General features: G+C 38.4%; 1 protein-coding gene across 6 annotated transcripts; it reads right to left on the bottom strand.

The window, feature by feature from the left end:
- Window positions 1–2209: 2209 nt before the first annotated feature.
- On the bottom strand, window positions 2210–20509 carry LOC108107895 (PAN2-PAN3 deadenylation complex subunit PAN3). Of its 6 annotated transcripts, none has more exons than XM_017215693.2 (14): window positions 20434–20509; window positions 18151–18588; window positions 7167–7243; window positions 5880–5972; window positions 4930–5499; window positions 4395–4866; window positions 4215–4331; window positions 3682–3802; window positions 3500–3622; window positions 3314–3443; window positions 3114–3250; window positions 2866–3057; window positions 2640–2802; window positions 2210–2567 (listed from the first exon to the last, which is right to left on the bottom strand). In XM_017215693.2, the coding sequence occupies exons 2-14, from the start codon at window positions 18182–18184 to the stop codon at window positions 2457–2459; spliced, it is 2340 nt and encodes a 779-aa protein (XP_017071182.1). In that variant the 5' UTR covers window positions 18185–18588; window positions 20434–20509; the 3' UTR covers window positions 2210–2456. The 6 variants fall into 6 exon arrangements, with proteins under 6 accessions (XP_017071182.1, XP_017071183.1, XP_041673976.1 ...); XM_017215694.2 differs by lacking the exon at window positions 20434–20509 and adding an exon at window positions 19067–19167; XM_041818042.1 differs by lacking the exons at window positions 5880–5972; window positions 20434–20509 and adding an exon at window positions 19067–19167.
- Window positions 20510–20731: the final 222 nt, after the last annotated feature.

Raw genomic sequence — 20731 nt, 5'->3', positions numbered from 1 at the left:
CATGTTTCGTGAAAAACTGTTGCTCTCTTTTGGGCTGTAACTGAACCCTCCCTTGATAATGGTTTCAATGAGCGCGCTGTTTGAATATGCTATGTCTGCTTTCAGTGCGCATGCCCTTGATTTTATGGTTTTTGCTGCATGGGCGCCATCTCTTATAAATATATGCCTCTTATATTCCCCAGAAATATCATAATATTACGGTTTCTTGATCCCTAACAAGTCCTCCAGGTAAGCTAATTTCCAAGTAGCCATGCATACCATTATCGGGCTGTAGCATGCAGACGAATGAACTTCATGAAATGAAGACACAACAAATTTAAAAATTTTATTATTTTTTTATTGGTTTTCTCAAAAAGTTTTTTATACATTTTGTTTTTCGTTTTAATTAAATAATTAGTCTTACGTTGATGTAAACAATAATTTAAAAAATAAAGTACGCCGTAATCATGACAAACTGAAAGAGAGATAAAAGTACAAATATTTAAAAAAAATTAAGAAAAATATTGTAAAATTTGGGTAAAACTGAATCGCATAAGTCATCTAATCTGAATAAAGTCGAGTTGTCAACAAGTACAAAATTAGAATACATCACACTAAGCTAGTAAACGAACCACAGCATCTACTAATTTGAATATTTTTTAGTTTTTTATAACACTTAGGATAGAATTGCCAAAATTGGAAACTTTTGCTTAGAGGAATTATGAGTGGACTCTGTAAAATTGGATCCTTAAGATTTGTTACTTTCCATCTTTCGTTCTTTCGTTGCAACAAAAAGTGATATCAGTATGCAGTTTAAAGAGTCTCGAAATCAAATTGTACTTAATATGTATTTAAAAGTTCCTTGCTTTTCCATTTCAAGTGACTTGGTGGTGGTGCGGAGTAGTTGAAGCCTTTTAGTATTACCCGATCTCTCCCCTTCGGACCCGATTGAGATCGGTTTGAGATTTTCGGTTGGGTGATATGCGGCCGCGCAGGCGCAACGCGACTTTTGGAGTGGAGTGGAATATAGCAGGAGGAGTTTTACAACTAGAGACAGACTTTCATTAGCAAAATATTGTACTCGGATGTTCAGCGCGTGCTTGGCATATACACATTGATGCATTTAGATCATAGATCATAGCATGTAAGAGCGTATTTTTAATATGGACCAACACAAATAGTTCGAATGTAGATATTGCGTGTCGCAGACTCTTTCAAAATGGATGTATGTACATATCACGCTATTGGCCTAGACAATTTCTTTTCGATTTTAGTTGCGGTTTCGGTTTCGTTTCGGTTACAGTTTTTAAGAGTTTTCAGTTTCAGTTTTCAGTAAGATTTGAGTATCTCGTTGAGCTACTTTCTAGAGTCGCGCTGTGCGTCGCTTTGCATGTTCCATGAACCAACATTTACATTTTTCTTTACAAATACATAGTTTCTCATTTCATATCATTTCTTTCGCTTATTTGTTTTTGTAAACTTTTTAAATTGTATTTAGAAAATTTGTATTTTTTCTTTTTTAAAATATTTTGCTATAAAAAATACACAGTTTGAAAAATAAAAAACGTTTCTCGGCTGTCGTTCTTGCTCGTCTGCGCCTCTCGCTAATGCATTCTTTGCCATTTCATTTCGGTTTATCAACTTGTTTTTAAATTTAAATTTTCTTTTTGTTTTCTGTAGGGGAGAAGAGGCAGGCGATCATTGTCAGACATGCTTTATAAACATTTGATGTGGTTCCTTGTTCACTTTCTTACTTTCTCTACGTTTCTCAAAGTCCTTAACCGTCTACTCTGCATTGGATTTATATTTTTTTGTTGTTGCTCAACGATTTGCTGCACTGTTGCAATTGTTTGTCATTACAGTTATTTATTGTTGCAAAATTTTACAATTTTTTTCTTTCGATTTTTTAATACATATTTATAAATACTTTCATCCTCTCTTAGCTCTGTAAAAATAGATCCATGTTTTCTCGGCTCTTTCGCGTGATTTCGTTTTCCCTTTTTATGTGTTTTTTGTATTTTTTAACAATTTTTCAAATTTTTTTGCTTTTCTTGCTTTTTTTTTTGTAGTGTTTGCATTTTTTTGTATTTTTGCTTTTTTATTTTGGAGAGATTTCGTTTTCAAAAAGTTGTTGTTGTTGGTTTATTTTTGTGGTTGTTTCTTTTTGTATTGTTTTAAATGCCTAAATTTTAGTTTAGAGCTAGCATAACATTGGATATCGGTTTTCATCTTTTTTTTTTTTTTGCTTGTTTTACTCTTTTTTTTCGGTTTGGCTTAACAATAAACATCTTCGTATTTTACTTGTTTATGGTTCTCAAAATGTCTTAGTCGTAATGAATGTTTCGCTTAGTAGCTAATCCGTTTAATCGTAGTCGCTTTGTGGTCGTGCGGAGGGTGGCTAAGTGAGCTGCGCGTGTTTTCAGTAACCAGAAACAGTTTCCTGCTTCATGTTTCCTCTTTGTTTACCCTCGAGGTGCTCAGTTGGCCGCACTTGACATCAGTTCGGAGAAGGCGTTCTCCAGACAATTCTTGAGTTCAGCATATGAGACGATGAGTACCGATTGCTCGTCGCGGGACATCAGTTGCACCTGAAAATATGATAGCCTTTAGTATAATGAGTTCTCTCAACCTACGGGCCGACCTTTTCCGACTTTACTTACGCGCTCTATGCAGCCAGCATCCAGCTTGTTGAGGCATTGTACAATGTGTGCGTGATCTAGCCAGGGCCGGCCATCCTCAGTGACGGAATGGAACAAAAAATCACGGAATAATTTCAACATGTATCTATCACCAGTCTCGGACCAAGTGCAGTCCAGATTTAAGCTGAAAAAGTGGATATATAATATATTTCTCATTTGAATGGTTAGATGGCCAAAGTAAACTTACTCGGATCGCTCATTGATGCAGTTTAGTTTGACCAAAATACGATAAAGCCGCCCGTTCTCCATTTCCTTCGCCAGCTCATCCTCCTGCATATCAATTTGACTCTGCAGGGCATCCAGTTGCGTATAGAAACGGGCACCAATCATCGGCATCAGATCAGTCACCGAGCGACGGTTGTTCGTGGTGAAAAGGTAACTGAGAATTTCAATGGTTAATCCAATAGTAGAGTGGATTTAGCCGGAATCGCTTACACTATGAAGTTACGCAGATCGGTGGAGTAGTTTCGCGTGACCATATCGATGCTTGACTGGACGTTGTCGCGTTGCACAGATTGAAGGCAGCGGCAGGCCAACGCTAATACTAAGCGACCCAAAGCGGTCAAATCATCCTAAGGACATAAACAGTAGTTCCATAAGTACGAAATATTTAGAAAAATGAAAGAAAATTTTACCTGCTGGTGCATGTTAACCAGTGCCAAAGGATTGGCCGCATTCGGATCGAATTGCGTAATGTCCGCGATGCAACAGGAGCTAAATCGTACCCGCTTGCCCGTCACTATGATCTTTGTGGGATCCAGAACCCTGCAACAAGGGTTTAGTAAGTTAAGCTGGCCAAATAGCATCCTGTGATTACTTACTTGCATGCAAGACCGGCATGGTGGATGGCTTTTAGACCGGCGGTCAGCTGCATGATGATCGACCAGATGGTGGCCTCTGGGAGAAGGGGTCCATTGCTAGTTCGCTGCATATTACTCTTATGACTGCAGAGATAATGTATAAGTTATAGCATGCATAGAATCTTGGTTGAAGAAAAGCTCACCTGAAGGGGCGGGCCTCGCCTTGGAATGGATCAGTGTACCCGTTGGTCTCTGGCGTTGGTGTGAAGTATTTGGCCAGTAATGTTTGTGAGCCGGGATAGTAGTCGTACACTAATACTAGAGCTGTGGATGCCCGATAAACATTATTGATATGGTAATTAGGTTTTTTTTCAGCTCAATAATCCTGCTTCAGCCTATCAAATACCACAATATATTTACGGAACCAAGGCTAACGCTCTCCTTATCACTGATTACCAAGTTAAGATTTGTGATAATTATATTCTGCTTAGTTAAGATTACGAAGTGTTGAGTTGAACGAATTTGAAGTGTCGAGACATAAATAGAACCCACAATCGCCACAGATATTACCCTTTATAACTCGGTAATTATAACCTTTAAGCTCTAATCACTGATGAGGCTTTGTAACCTTTTACAATGACCCTATAATTATACAGATGACACCATTCTTTACTCCCAGGAGCAGCATTAAACACACACTTATAGCTAATGGTATCAAAGACCTTTCCCCACTTACAGTTATCACCAAATGCTTTCGTCGTGAACACCTCACGCAATTGTACCACATTCGTGTGCTGCAGCTTCTTCCACATGTCCACCAACGTCATGCACTTGGTCGACTGCAGGCGGAAACCTTCAAAACCGAATATAAGATTAATCACAAATCCACATTTAGGGAATGCAATTAATCACTCACCGTGTAACCTTCGCAGGCAGTACTTATAGCCCGTTGTGTTGTGCGTTGCCCGATAGGTGCTGGCGGGAAGCGTGAGCTTGGCGTGCATCGGCTGAGCCGGCGGTTCTAGTGGATATAGAGCATGGTAGTTATCCACCTCCATCGGCAGAGCGTGCTGCGCAGCCTCCACTGCGTCCATGATAAGGTTGGAGATCTCATTGCGGGCAAGGATTTCAGAGCGCATCTCGTCGGGCATGAAGAAGGCCGACTCCAGCAGTGTCTTCGGCTGCAGGGTGACCACGTTGGAGGATGGTCCCGGATACACATGCCCCGTGTACATTATAGTCGGCGGAACTCCCGCATTCATTGGTGCCACAGCACTTACGCCATGATGTGCCGGATGTGTAGTGTCTACCACTACGGAATTGACAACGGGCTGGTTGTTCTGTGCGTTGGCAGTTGGATAGAAGTAAATGGTGCCTCCGACGTTCTCCTAAAAATATATATAAAATAATATGACGATACTTCATAAGATTCAAAGTGGATATGCACTCACCTGATGAACGCTGGTAGGCAGCGAAGTGGGTATGGGTGATGCTCCGTGCGGCGTCATCCCGTGTGGTGGCGATTTCTCACCGGGTCCTCCGCCCGAAAGCATGGCAGCCGTGGGCGATTCCTGGCGCAGCATGGCACCCCGTCCCTTGAGCGGCGTTTGGGCGGACATGCTGCTGACGAAAGGAGCGGCGGCGGGATTCGGTGGTGCGCCACTGATAGCGATGGGGGCGGAGGCGTTGGATATACCTCCACCGCCCACAGGCGGCGGATGTTGTTTCTGTGGATGCTGTTGCTGTTGTGCGATGGTAACAGTGGCGATGGAGGCGGACTTTTGCAGGGTGAGCATGGAGCCACCACCGTTGACCGTTTTGTTGATATTTACGGAGGCGGAGGACACCGATGACGTGGGTGAGGGAGCTACTGCGGCTGCTGCTACTGCGGCAGATGTTAACCCATTGACGCCGTTGAGCCCATTACTCAATTGCATGGGCGCGTTGTGATATGGTGCGTAGAAGTTGGGGGTCGAGCTTATGCGCGTTGGAATGAACTCGGGCGGTGACTGCGGTGTGACCTATGGGGAATCCATTAAATAAGAGAGAATTAGTGATAATCCTTAAATGACTGCTGCCATTTCGAACTCGGCAAGAGTTTCCTAAAGTAGTTTTGTCTTCATTAAGTTTTCCAATTGCTATTTTTAAATATATTTCTTGATTTCAAATAGATTTATTTTTAAAGCCACTCTTGTAATCTCTTGCCAAATTGAAGATTTCACACCTGTAAATAACACACAGATAGACAGTTTTTAACATTTTGGGAGATAGGGTGGTGCTAAACTAACTACTACTCTAAGGAGCTAATGTAAACCTCTACGGAAACATTTACAAGTCTAACGCATTTAGCGAATGTCACAGAAAACAATGGAGGAGGGGAACCAGATGTTTACGGCTTTACCTGGGACTTTTTATTTAGGGGCGAATCCAAATTAAGTAGTGAGAACCCGTTATTCAGCCCATAACCGCTCGTTGTGGCGACATTCTGTCGATTCTGAGATGAGACACCAACAATCGGAGTAGACGGATAGATAGAAGTTCGGAGAAATACAAAGAAAATAGTGAGAATAATTCAGTTGTGCTGGGAGTTTCAAAATAAAAGATAGCTCAGTAAATTATAAATGGTTCGCAAGAATTACAGATATGGATGGGATTTAGGAGGATTGTTTAGAATATCTTTAGTTTGAGTGCCGTCTGCAACAGATACTACTGCTTCAACCAGAGTGTTTGTCTCGTCTATGCAACCATTATCTTATCTGAAGTCCACAACTTGAAATTGTAGACATTGCAGTGCCATTCTCTTATGTATTACTTTTCCTTATCACAAAAAATTAGGCAGTTCGATCTTACTTCTAAACTTTAAATAAATAGAATATGCTTTATGAATTTAGTAAGAGCTTCAATATAAACAATTTATTCGCAAGATTACTTGGTTTATAATAAAATATTTACATTATATTAGCAAGCATTTAAAAATAGACCATCATATCTTACGTTCCCATTTCTTTATAAAATGAAAATTCTCAGAATTGAGTATATTAAATTGATTAATATCTGTCATGGTATTGCAAGACATTCTCATTGAATTGTTCCATTTGATTTGCTGATCTTTGAATTGTAAAACTGAATTGAGCGGCAAATGTACCATTAAATTCCGTATATTTTTCCATTAGCACACTTCCATTTCAATTATGCGGCCGACACATTAATATTTTATTGTTAATAATTCGTCGAGCTTTTCAAAAACTCGCAAAATCATATACTCTCACAAGTATATATGTATATTGCTTTCCGCCTCAAAGAGAATCAAAAATCCATGCATAAGCACAAATTGATATTTAACTTGCATATACGACTTATATGGCACTCTGTGTGTCAGTGGTCCCAAAAATAAAATGAAAAGAGCCCGAAAAAGTCGGTCAAGTGTATATTATGTGCGTTGAAATTGAAATGTTTCGAGTAAATTGAGTGAAAACAAATAAAGCATAATTAAAAATACTTGAGCAAATGTGGCCAGCTGTTAACTTGGCGGCCAACAGCTGCTTTCAGTGGGTGCTTTTTGTTGGGGGTGTTATGATAATCTTCCCCTTAAACTGTTATCGCCTTGTTTTCGTTCTTATTTTTGTTGTTTGGTGGGTGGGAGACTTTGATAAGAGTTTTTGGGAGTGGAACGGAGAAGTTAACTTACCATATAAGTTGCGAGTTTACTCTCTGACGGTATACCATTCGTTGGCGAGAAGAAAATTGGATCCATAGCAGCCGTATCTACAAATAGAGCGAGAAAAAGTTGGAATTATATTGTATTATATACATAGAGAGAGTTGCGTTACATATGATAATTGATTAGAAATCAATTAAACAAACATCAACACGAATGGTATGTGTGCTGATGTATGCGATAAGCCTACCCCATCAAACTATTCCACAACCCTTCCCCCTTACTCTACCAAAATTCCTGTTTTTTTGTTATATTTTTTGTTATTTTCCACAGTTATCGATACGACGATAACGAGCGTAGGCCCCAACATTTTTGGAGTATGCGCAATATACATATATGGCTGTTCCGCTTCTCCTGCTTCTTCTTGGGACTCCAGGTCAAAGCAAATAAAAGCCAAGACGCAATTTCTGCGGTAAACAACAGAGCCGCCAAACTTAGAATTCAGCAATTCACACAAAATAATACAGCACAATATATACGAGTATATATATATATAATAGAACAGCCCGTGTATACTACTACTGTGCACGATATTTTCAGGTTACTCAGGTGTTTAACACAATACCTTCCTCCTATGTAGACAACTCGAAAGCAGCGCCGTCATGACTAACCCAACTAACCAACGATTCTATGCTGAACTCCTACTTCGCTTCAAAGTTCTCAGATTTTCGAACGCCCTCTCCACCGGATATTCGAGTGTTGAATCAATGCTAAGCAGACTCGTTTCAAATGCAAGTGCCTTTGCCTTTGCCTTCGCCACCGAACCGAACCGAAAGTGAAAAATTCAATTTCAAAAGCAAAACATTTGATTTCGGGGTACGGGGCCAATGCCTCTTGCCAATGTACGAAGAGAAAACAAGTGATATTGGCCTTGAATTCGCTATATAGCATATAGACGACTACGAAAAAAAAAACTCTTTTTATATATATAGTAATATATGGAGCAGGTTGGGGCGGGAGACGACAGCTGGGAATATATTTATTGACTGAATTTTAATAGGCCCTATTGGTGCCATTCTTCCATTTAATAACTGCAAATATGCTAAATTCCCAAGCAATTATTATGACACAATAATATAGGGTTCTAAGCAACGCTCAGATATTGTTGAGTAATAATCAATACTAGAATATCATAATTCTAGTAGCTAAATGACTTTTTAATTTAAAGAGACACGATTACACAAATATCTAGTATTAAAATGGAAACATTAAACTCAAAACGTTGTCATTGAATCCAAAGGGTTAATCATTACTTTCCTTTTGAAGGGTAACAACTATTCGTGAATCCATATTTTGTTTACAAATTGAGAGATTATTGTTGCTGTTGATGATGCTGTGGCCATATAAGCAATAATTCGTAGCCTGATTTTATTTATTTGACTTCGAATTGGAAAACAAACAGACGAACGCCAAGCGATTTAATTGAATGCCTACATATGTTAATGATAATTATTATGTGTGCTTTTATTTATTTATATTTCGTGTGTGTATTCTGGGCTGGGTAATTAGGGGGCGAAGGAGGTGGGCGGGCGATAACCTGTTAAGGCAGGGCAACAGTTGGGAAGCCACAAACAGGTGTTGTTGGTCACAGTTTGGCAGACCAAGACTTACTTGAACATGGCCAGAATCAAAGTTGTTTTCACTTTACATAAATCGTTAGCCACTGGTTGTTTGTTGGCATGACGTCGGCAGAAAACTATATACGTCTATATTTTTGGGTTTACGTGAGCAATTTCGGTTTTTGGCTCTATGTATATATATACATAGAAAACCGATGATTATTGGGCCGTTGCCTTATGCTGCGTTTCGCGGTGAAATGGACAGCTTTAGCTTTGTTTTGCTTCAAAGATCACGAACGCGTTCATGAAAACGCCACACTCAAATATATACATTCGGCTACATATACATATATTTATATGTATATTTCATATACATATATAGATGGTCACACGTTTGGGGAGCAGGCCAAACAATAACAAAATGTGTGCTGTTACGTCACGTTAAGTGAATATGTAGATGTGGCAGAGCGGTATGGATGGTCTACCATTTACGATTTACCATTTACCGCCCAGCGCAGCTCACTTTGTTGCTATTTTATTCAAAAGGGAGAGCCCCGTATGTAATTGTTTTTGTTTGCCTTCGGTCGGCGCAAGTGTAAGAGTAATGAATATGCAAGCGGTGAATATAACACATCGGATCGCTTCAAATCGGGGGACCATCGATCGCGCCACGAACCGAGCGGCAGCGCAGCGTTCTCTAAACTGAAAAGCCCAGCCGCTTTTTTGCTTTGGGGAAACGCGTCAGCGGACGACTGCACACTGGGTTCGGATTCGGAAAAAATGTGAGTTCATGAAAGTTACGTTATTTTATGGGAAAAAAGAAAAACTAATTTTAGAAGTTTCTGCATTTCAAGATTTTACCGATAGTTTAAGTTTCTTCTTAATTGAAATTGGAGTACACTTAAGCTTTTTCTGTGTTTATTCATTTGCGCCACTGTGCGTGGGCAGCTAAAAGAGAGAGAGGAAACAAGCTAAGAGCAAGAGCGAGCGGGCCTGGCTCCACAGTGCGTGTCAAACTGTGTGACGATGACAGACGAGCGGCGAAGACAAAGTGGGCGTGTGGTGGTGTGGGGTCCGCTCGCTCGTCCGCCCGATTAACTGTAAATATGTGGCCATAGCTGCAGATGTTGTTGTTTTTGTTTTGGTATTGCTGCATATACAGTAAAACTCTCATACCTTGAGTATTTGCCAAAGTTTTTCAGAAAGAGTTCTATGCCCCAAATAAGACTTTAAAACTAAAAGGAGAATCTTTAAAAGGAAACTGCAGAATTTTTGCAAATTTAAAGTTCATAGTCTGCAAATATGACATTGACCATTTAGTGCATCATAATTATTTTTAAATAATTTAAAGAAAATGCCTATCAATCACTTTTTTCAAATTGCTTAAAAGCTGGTAATTTTCCAAAGTAAACTCATAACATTCCCATAATTGTAGTTCGGGTTACTTAAATCCCACTGTAGTGGGAAAGTTCAAGCTCTGCAGGCACACGCGCAACAGTAAGAACAATGAAAATCCATTGGCGTTGTTTGTTTGTTTGTTTATTTCCCTCTTACAGCACCGAAGTGCTCACAGTTTGGGAGGCCCCCAGCCTCGGTTCCAATGACCCTTATACTTTTCGATCGCAGGGGGATTGCATTCCGAGTAGGCAGGGGAAAAATTAAGATCATTTTGAATCTTTACTTTATACCTACAACTTTATATAATTTTGACACCATTACCTTAACAAATATCGTTTTAATATTTTGATTAAAATCAAGTTATTTACGGAATACAACCCAACGATCGGCAATATTTTTTTCGGTGCAGGCATGTGTTTGTCCATCGCCAAAACGAGTATATTGCGGATTCTAATTATGAGAGTGGGGCGTGCAAGGGGGCTGTAAGCGATCATCTGATAAGTTCACATCATAATGGGAAGGCGGGTGTGGAAGCGAAAGGCGAGGGCTTCACGCACACACGTGGCCATCGGTTTATGGCATGCAAAGCTCTCGGTGTAATAATAATTCACTCGCACACTTTTGTAAGTACATTATAAATGAAATATTTATAGCCAAGGCTTTGGCTTCATTATCAGCCCAACCGCAGTCTATATACATGAATATATATATGATACCTTAAAGGTATACATACTATGCACATACTAACTGGTCCCCAACATGATTTCCTGTATTAGAAAGATCAAAAGAAAATGATAGAACCCAAATATTACGAGAATCCAAATCAGAACCACGGGCCCCTGTTAAGTGTCATTTACAGTTAAATGATAAGGAGACACTTCACCTAAAAGGTAATAAGATAAGAACCCATAAGTCAAGACAAGGTAGTTTCTGTAATTGAAAAAATAATAGCCTAGAGGAGTTTCTCTTAAAAGATAGCAATGAGCTATGGCTTGTCAAAAAACAGAAGTTCTGATAAAAAGTATAATTTTTACTTAAAACACAAAATTAGGAATTACATTACTGTAAGCCTAGCAACAAGCAACCCTTTCATTGCTGTTTAGTTTAACAGCTCAATTAGTAAATCACATTATTTAATGACTCTGTTTAATGACTAAAAACTTATCAAAAAGCAAAAACAGTCATTGGATGACAAAATATGGTAAATAATGTTCAATGCACTTGAACTTTAAGCTTTGTTTTGCTTTTCAAACACTATTTTCCCATGTTGATCTTGCTGAATATTTTAAGTGTCTATGTAGCACTTAGCCAATAAATTTATAGATACGGGGTTAAAAATGGATGACAAGTGTCGAGGTCACCAAGACCAATTGTTGGCAATCATAATTTATAAGAATTTATTTGTAATAAGTTATGTTTTTTCTTAATACGATTTGCAGGCATAAATTTCTATTAATTTGTAGCAAATTCAAAATAATTTACCTCAATAGGTTCCCACCAAACTCCTTTTGAGTGGTTAAAAAATAAATTAATTCTGCTGGTGGGAACCCATCAACTAGATCGCTCTTCTGCCTGGCTTCTGTTTTCTTGGTCGCGTCTCTAAACTTGGCCAACAGAACCGTAAACCGCTTGTCAATCGTTTTTACTGCCGATCGCAATCTGAGCTTGATATCGGACTAACCTCAGAGAGCTGCAGACTGAGCTGTTTTTTCCTCTTATTTTGGTTTTTGTTGGCCAACAGACAAGTTTGGTTGGTTGCTTTACTGCCAGCGGCAAAAGGCAACACGGAGCGGCAGAAAGACGGCAGCCAGCAACAGTTTGACCCAATTTTTCGCTGAGCTCAACAACAGCTGCTTTCAATCATAGACGCTTGAGCCGAACAGCTGTGCAAATCGCGCTATTGAGCGGGGGATGAGGTCAAATCGAGGGGTTTTCAGGGGCTAGATAATATCTACCGGGTAGATATATCTTTTCAACACTGGGCAACGAAACAATTGCGAAAGCCACAACGAAAACGAAAACGTCCGAAATGTAAATTGTGTGTAAATATGTACACATGAAATTAAGCCTACTCGCTTTATTTTATTTATTCGCCGTTCGTATTCATTTTCGTATGCATGCGATTTCGACAGCGTGAAGTTTTAAATTTTCGAAATGCGGCCATTGAGTTGTCAAAGAAAAACTCGTGGGCGAAGAGGGAAAAGTGAGTGGGGTGTAGAGACACCAGTAGCGGAAGTTGTAAATGTGAAGCGGGCCACAAAATGATATGCAGACTGGGAGAGCGATACAGTCCAACTTCCCTAACTCAAACAGGAGTGGTCTTCGAAGCTAACATACTACTCGTATTAAACTAATAAGCACGTTAGCTGTTGGAGCTTAAGGAATAAGTAAGCTGTGCTCTAATCGCCTTGGAATTTACTTCATAATAAAAATTAGTAATCAGAAAATATATAAAGTAATTTATTTATATCTATACGTAGTTTCATTCTCTTTGAGGAATTTTTAATATTTTTATATATTTCAGTCCCTGAGCGTTATTTCAAAACCATTTATCGTAAAACGCTGTTATCACTAAATTATTTTTACAAGTAAGTTGCGGTATTGAAACAAAAATCATTTATTTATTAATATAACTCGGGCTGTAGGAAGGCTGTTATAAATGGCAGTTGTTGTTGTTTTCAAAGAGTTTCCAGAAAACTCAAATGACTTATAATATTTGAATATATTTTTAAGAACTTCAAATATAGTTGTTGTTGAGCAGTTTTAGTTAATGAAGTTGAACTGTAGAAATAAAGCACATTGTGAAAGTTTCTCCATGTCGCCCTTTATCATTTCCCACTCTCCCTTGCCCTTCAACTAGAATCTGCTTCTTCTTCTTCTTGGTGTGTCTCAGTTTCAGAGTCAGCATTTGATTGATGCCCTCGTGTGATTGACGGCAGAAGCAACAACACTTTACCTCGGGGGGTTAAAACATGTCACGCATTATATTCCGATTCTCAACTGTTTTTTTTTATCGCTCCACTTTTCCAGCGCGGTAACCGTTAAGACCTCCACACAAACACATACACAGGCACACATACACTGAAGCACTCACACATTCGCATTTGATAATTCCAACGACAGTGGCGTATGTAGGTGTCGAAAAAGGGGGCCGTGGGTTAAACTGGCGTTATTTTTTTTCGAAATCCCGCCGTTTGCTAACGCTCGCGTCCGCTGTTAAAGAGTGACTAATAAAAAAACACAAAAAGTAAGCACCTCCAACGAAAAAGAGAGCGAGAGAAAAGCAGAGATTCAAAAAGACGCGAGAAAATAAAATAAAAAGCAAACACCTCTCAACACAAAAACACGAAGCAAAGTGCAAAAGCAAACAGCAAAGCGCAACAATGCGAGAACAACAAAAACAAACACGAAAAAAAAACAAAGGAAAGACAGCAAAACGAAATCCCCAACGAAGCGAAAACAAAACAGCAAAGGTAAAAAGACAAAATACAAAAGTCGAGAGCGCGTGATAATACAGTTTGAAAAGCATAGGTCTCCCCAGATAATTAATAGTGTTATCGTAAGAAACTCGAGCATTTATTATAGAAATTGGTAGAATGGTAAACAAGCCCTCTCGAAGATTAAAAATATATATTTAATAAGAAATTCGATAATGATCATTAAATTATTTCTATCCGAGGTTTAATAGAAATTGTTTTTGGAGTTGAATATGATTTAATGGTGTTCTTGTATTAAATTATTATTAAACATATAAACATATAAGGGGAAAAAAATCGTTTATTAAACTCGTAATTATGCCTTCTTAACATCTGAAAAGCTGGTCAAATTAAGTGAGAGATGAGAGAGAAGTAGAGATCTCCATATGGCAAGATATATGCAGAATTCAGAGTGCCTAATATCTCCCCTTCCATTTGTATAATAACGTACCGGAAATCCGTGCTGTTGGGCAGCATGGAACTGAAGATAATGACATCTACCAAAGGCAATAAAACTGGCCGACATTTACTCCTCCACTCTGAGATTGCCATATTGTTCGGCACGTGTCCGGGCCACGCACTTGGCCAAATTGCTTTATGGCCACTAGACTGCGGGCCCAGGCCCAGCGGCGTATTTACGAGATATTCGAGGGATATGTCCCATTATAATGGCAGGGAAATGCGAAATGGGAAATGGGCGGAACACCCGGGCGTATGAGTAATGCGTGTGTGCACAGCATTTTGGCCCAAGGGCGCAATGTGATTTTTGGCAAGCCAAGAAGCGAATGCGAAATTAAATGGCCAAAGAGGCAGAAAGGGGTAAAAGGAGGCAGAGAAACACAATGCTAGTGTCATTATTGGCTGCTTTTGCCAAAAAAAAAAAAAAAAAAAAACAAAAGCGAGATGCGAAAATATGCAAAATAGATTGGTGCGTGCCAACAAAAGAATGTGTTGCATACTTTGTTGCGCGGCGCCTTGGAATTTCGCGGGAAATGAAAACGAACGACAAACAATAAAAACGAAAATATAAAACTAGTGGAAAAGCGGCTGCTGCTTCTGCTACGGCAAAAACAAAACCAAAAGTGGCAAGTCTGGCACATTAGCGACGTCAACTTGTCTGCAATGTCGCTCGCAACGCGATAATTAAATTATGGGTCACAAAACAGAAGAGGCGACGACGATAAAAGGGATTTTCACGCTTAAATCGCGATAATTCCAAACGGGGATAGACAATTACAACCCTAATCAACAAATATTTTCGTCGAGGTTATCTCCAAGTCATATTCATAAACTTAGCAATCGCAAAACATTTAAATTTAAACTTTAAGTTTAATACAAAATATGTTTAAAAATATATATAGAATATAGTTCCGCTTCTTCAAATCGTATCTTATTACCAACAAATCAACTATTTTTCCATCTTGTTTGATCTAAAATATTTATTTTAAGAACTCAAATACTACGGGCTCATTGTTTCAGATAATCGTGACTTGATAGCATTGTTAAAAACAATGACACAAGAAATGAGTCAGATGTAGAAGAAGAGCTGACTAACTTATTATACACTTTGTAGCTAAATAATAAAAGCATGCAAAAACAATTCTAAAGAACCCCTTAAAGATGATATAACTAAATTTAGGCCATAAACAAAGAGGGTTGAGAGGAAAACATTGAAGGAACGCCGATGGAAAAGTTATTTGCAGGCAATTTCCGTGAATTTTGTAAACAAAAAAGGAAAGAGGAGGCTTTCCGTTGAGGCAGACAACAAATTCGAGTATAATCAATCGATAGTTATTTTTATTTTGTTTTTAGCTTTTATAGTTTGTCAGAGTCTGGCACATTTTCCTCTCCACTTTCGATACAATTTTCATGTTTCGCGCACTTGTCGCATAATAAAAAGCGGAAGAACAAAAGCAAAAACCTTTCATGAATCGCTGGACAATAAAAAAGTTTATAGAAATAAAATTAAGCTTGTCTCTGTGTTTTTTGTATTGTTTTTTATAAGATGAATCGAGTACCGGGTAGGGAGGGATGATGGAAACAGTGGGGGTGGCAGGAGGCTTTTAGTTTGGTGCGTCAATAAAGTTGAGCGAAAATATTTGCACAGCGTTCAACCGACAAACAAACAGCGCTTTCCTTTTGTTGTTCGCTGTTTTATGGGCCATAAACAAAGGCCCAAATTGAATGTTTGCCGATTGAAACCCAGAGAAACGAAAGAACTGGCCAACAGCTGGTCTGGAGACCCCATTAAAGATGACCATATACACAGAACCAGTTGCTTGCCAGTTTTTCACTGTAAACCCAACGTTCTAACGTCACGAAAAGGCCCAGAGAAATGGTTAAAATTATGGCTACAAATCATGAAGTAATACGCTTTAATACCCTTAACTGTCAACCATTAAGTGCATAAAAAACGGAATGTATATTGGGTCTTTAAATTTAATATCAGGACGTGTTCTCGATTTCACAATATTTGAAATTTGCAAAATGTATACGTCAATACGCGTCTTGCATGTATTTCCATAGTTATCAAATGTTCATTGACTAAAAGGTAAGTAAAATGATCGTATTTAAAGGTAATTTAATCTGCCTCATTTATCCAAGTTAACTATTCCGGTTTCTAGCAAGGTGTATCCCTCTGTTTTTGGGCAAAAAATTAATACACATAAACAGACAGACAGATTAGAGTCCAGAGCTCAAGATCTCCAATTTCGTCTGAGCCTCTCTTGTTTACGCAAAAACGATCCCAAAAACAGTTGAGGGACAGAGAGCCCAGGAAGAAGGAGCGAGTTGGTAAACCAGTTCTCAATTGCGCTCGACCAGAACGGAGACCATCAGGAAAGGAAAAGGAAGGAGGAGGAAAAACAGTGAGTGGTAGGGCCATCAACAGGTAACCCAGTGCACCTACAGACAGTGCTGCACCATCCAGACGTTGCCATCGCCATCATATTGTACCATTGTGGCATGGTATCATCGTATCACCGTATCATCGAAGTCAATGTGTTTCCGTCAGCTGCCATTGGCCTCAGAGCTTGGAAATGTTGAGAGCGGCTATTGTTGATATTGTTGTAGTTCTGGTTCCCTGTTGTTTTGACGCCACTAAAGAGTGGATCGAGTTGAATTTTCGGCTCTGCAAACGGGTTTTAGAGTGCATCCATATCTATATCCATCCTTCCCAGTCAACCCCCCTCTCCAGTGTATTTTCTCAGGCTTTCCAATTGTTGTTTATACCCTTGCCCATGGTTATGCGACTTGGATTTAGATCAGAAGATTTAAGAGCCTATACTGCTGATCTTTCACTTTTTCATCATCATCATCTTAACAAACTGGTATCATAACCTTATTAATTTAAAATTTAATAATAGAAATATGATTTCTGGCGATCCTTTGATATAATTTATGAATAAAAAGTTAGAATAATAAAAAGTAGGAAATCTGATAAGCTCATCTTAGGGAAAGTTATTTTATAATAGAGTTATAAAGTTGTTATGTTGCATTATAGTAGTATTTATAAAAAAAAAAGAGTATTCCTAGCTGCAGTGTTCATACGGAATCTTTCGTTATTGTCTTATTGTTTGGGTTTTGGCAAAGGGCAGGGAACCGAGGAAGTGGTTTTTCCTGCCGTACCTGTATGAGTTTCCCTGCCTCGGCTTCTGCGTTTCCCGTCTCATTCGCAGGACAAAGAAAATGCAAGAGAACGAAGAGTGTGGAACTTGTTCCTGATCCCAGAGGGGTTGCAAGGAGCAGAAAATGGGAATCAAAGAGTTTCCATGAATAAAAACCAAGGGAAAGGAAAACGATAATCGATGGCATCGAAGCGAGGAATGCACGTAATTAAAGGGAAGTGGATGGTAGATTGTTCTGGGGTAGATTGATTACATCGAGATTCTCTGTTCTTAGTCTACACTCCTTCTCCCTCCATATCTGTCCCTTTCGCCTCCTTTGTTCCTTGGTCACGTCCATGTAATTGCCAATAATCACAATATGCGCTTCAGTAAGAAAATTCAATTTACATGCCGCCAGTGAAGCGAGAAAGCGAGAGGGAAAGAGGCAGAGAATTGAATTACAGGATGACCCCGGTGAGAACGCTTATGAAATATGCCAAAGGTGACTTTCAATTAAATGCCACCCAACCAGTGTAGTGCCAAGGATTTTAAAAAGGGGTTCCAAAAGAAACTAATTTGCTGTTTAATACAATCATATTACAATGATTACTTCATATAATCATAAATACTCTATCAAATCATCAAATAAAAATATACTAACTAGAAAAGCTTGAGTTGTAAAAATATTACTATTTATTTTAAATGCCAAATAAAAAACCAAAAATTTGAAATAGTTCGCGGGAAAATAAAATGCTGTAAGTCTACTAATAACTCCTTCACGGGGGGTAAAGAACCCCCGAAAATCCTCTTCCCTACGCAACTGCCACCAGCTGTGTTTCCTCTCTTTCGTTCCCTGTCTTTATTGTATTTGATTTTCTTTTCTTTTATTTTTTTGCTTTGCTTTGTTTTTGCTTACCTGCCGGGAAGAAATTGTTCAAGAACGTTGACATTTTTCTCTCTCGCTCTCGCTTCCGCCTTCACCTTTTCCTCTTTCGTTCTCTCTCTTGCTCTCGCTCTGTGGTCCTTCTATTCCCGTTTCGTTACGCTTTGTTTTTGTTTTCGTTATAATATGCACTAGGTAAAAAAACTTTTTCTTGTTTTTTGCTTTTTTCGTATTTTTCGATTTTTTTGCACTTCTTTTTAATTATTTTATAGAAAATATTGAAACAAAAATTTAAATAATACATACATTCCGCGCTTAACTGCTAAATTTCACATTACACATTTTCACATCGTACGTTTCAAATATAATTCTTTTTTTTTTGTATTATTTTTTGTTTATTTTTTCACGAAAGTTTTTTGCTGTTGAAATGCATTTTCGGGCAAATGATTATTAACAACTGAGGCGCGTCGGCTGCAAAATGGGAGAAAGAAAAGAATTTTAGTACATTTTTATTAAAACAAATAACTGTAAACGAAAGGCAGTTGTTTATGCAAAAAGGGAGAACAAATTAAATCCCAAATAGCAACAGTATGTGGGAGTGAGAGGGGTGCCGAGCTGGGATTACTTTTAATTTTCCACACTGAGTGCGTGTGTGTGGGTGTATGGGGACGCTTTTTCACACATATACAGACACAATTGCGCGCATATTTGTTTTACAGTTTTCCACACTTTTTGTTGTACTTTTTGCACTTTGTTCATATTTTTAGAGTTTTAAATTTAACACCATCGAAAACACACATACACACCGAGCCTAAGCCAACATATTGCTTAGTAAGTTGGATGTTTTGGGAATCCGTTATATTTTTGTGTTCAGCTTATTAATTTGTATTTTCCCTTAAGAGTTGTTTTATATATACATATAATGCTCTTACTTATAAATTTTTATTACCATTTCTAAACGAATTTGCAAATAAGAAAAACGCAAAACACACACACCGCGCGATTGGCGCTGCACGAATGAAGAAAACGCAAAGAAGATCCAACAGCCAAGCCAAATGGAGTCCACAAACGACCCCCGAGTGTTACATATAAATGTATTGGTGTACACATATGTACAGGAGCTCGGATAATAACAACAACAATGGCCAGCTGTGTGTGCAACACAGTGAATGTGGATCCCATTCGAGGAGTGGTGGGAAAACGTCCGTGCTCAAGGGGTTACACGAATTTTACAACTTTAACAATTTATTCACACATAATATTTTGTTAAACTATAGTTAGATTATTCAAAATACTTTCATATGTACAAATAAACTAGTAAACTAGTTGTAAACTCTATTGCTACCATCAGTACTCATAATTGTTACCTATTATTAAGCATCATTCTACTTAAAAATTGAAAACGGTAATTTAGAAAAAAACTTCAACAAATTCTTCAAGTTTTTAAAACAAAAAAGAGTATTTTCCATAAGTCGAAACCCCTGTTACTCCTTAATTGGCAAGGATATTTTGCAGAAGCCTTAGCAATTGGCGTTGTTATACACACAGGCATATAAACATGTATATACATATATATAATGGTGCATATGTATTTAGACGGGGGAGTTCAACAGGACCCAACAGCTGGCCACAGGTTGCGTTCCACATAGAGAAATATTAAAGCCCGAGCCCAAAACACGATCCACCCTCCAACCATATTTGTGGAACGCGACAAACAGCTGGCTGGGAAAGGGGGCAAAGGGGCAGAAAAGGAAGCGTGGGGGAGATGGTGAAGGTAAGAAAAGAGAAGGAGAAAAGGAAATAAGAGTACATATATGCACTTATTGTTTTTCAGTAGGAACAGCTGGAAATAATTTACAAAATTCACTTCGTTTCGACTTGAATTCTCTTTATATTTTTTATAACAAAAAATACAAATCTAGTTTTGTCGTATTCAACAGGAACTGACATTTAAAAATAGGAATATTTATTAAAATTTTCTTTTAAAAATGTCACTATAAAATTATTTTTGGATCTATTTTGTTTTTTCTAAAGACGCAAATTGTTCCATAATTTTTAAAATTTGTATACTAAATCGGTATTTGTATTTTTGTTGTCTTGTTTTTGTTAATTGCTGCCGCTGTTGCACACACACACAAACAATGCCACCCACACCGACACGATACCAATATGTCTGCTTTAAAATTTGCAGTTTTACGAGGCTTTTCTACTTTCATCGCCCGTACAGAAGTCACCTGGAAGTTATCATATCCACAAGTTTGCTTTTTGCTTAATTTGTCGACAATTTAACAAAAATTTAAATATTTTAATTCTTACATGTTTTTCGCTTGCCGCTCGCAGTGTGACCGCATCTTGCGAGTGGCGAAACCTCGGATCCCGAGGACCAGGGCACCGTCACTGATTATATAACAGACAGCTTCAACTAGTGATCAATCAGTGTTATTCTGTAGAAGGCAGCTTTGTATAATTTAGTATCTTAGTGTTGGTCAGCGTAAAAAATTGATTTTATTTTTGCCGCAAGTCTTTCTTTAAAAAACTTAATATTCTTGAGCTTTGAGGATTTAGGTATGAACGTAAAAACTTTTTAATCGATTTCATTATTTTCAAATAAACT

This window comes from Drosophila eugracilis, unplaced genomic scaffold (genome assembly GCF_018153835.1).
Source record: "Drosophila eugracilis isolate 14026-0451.02 unplaced genomic scaffold, ASM1815383v1 contig_2088, whole genome shotgun sequence".
Classification (NCBI taxonomy): domain Eukaryota; kingdom Metazoa; phylum Arthropoda; class Insecta; order Diptera; family Drosophilidae; genus Drosophila; species Drosophila eugracilis.
This window is presented reverse-complemented; position numbering and strand designations above follow the sequence as displayed.

Excerpts from the sequence above, each read along its gene's own strand:
- LOC108107895 (XM_017215693.2), bottom strand. The coding sequence starts at position 18,184 with ATGTCAACGTTCTTGAACAATTTCTTCCCGGCAG. Across the intron at positions 4,867-4,929 it reads TGCCTACCAGCGTTCATCAG|GAGAACGTCGGAGGCACCAT; the intron begins GTGAGTGCATAT and ends ATATATTTTTAG. Across the intron at positions 2,568-2,639 it reads ATGCTGGCTGCATAGAGCGC|GTGCAACTGATGTCCCGCGA; the intron begins GTAAGTAAAGTC and ends TCATATTTTCAG.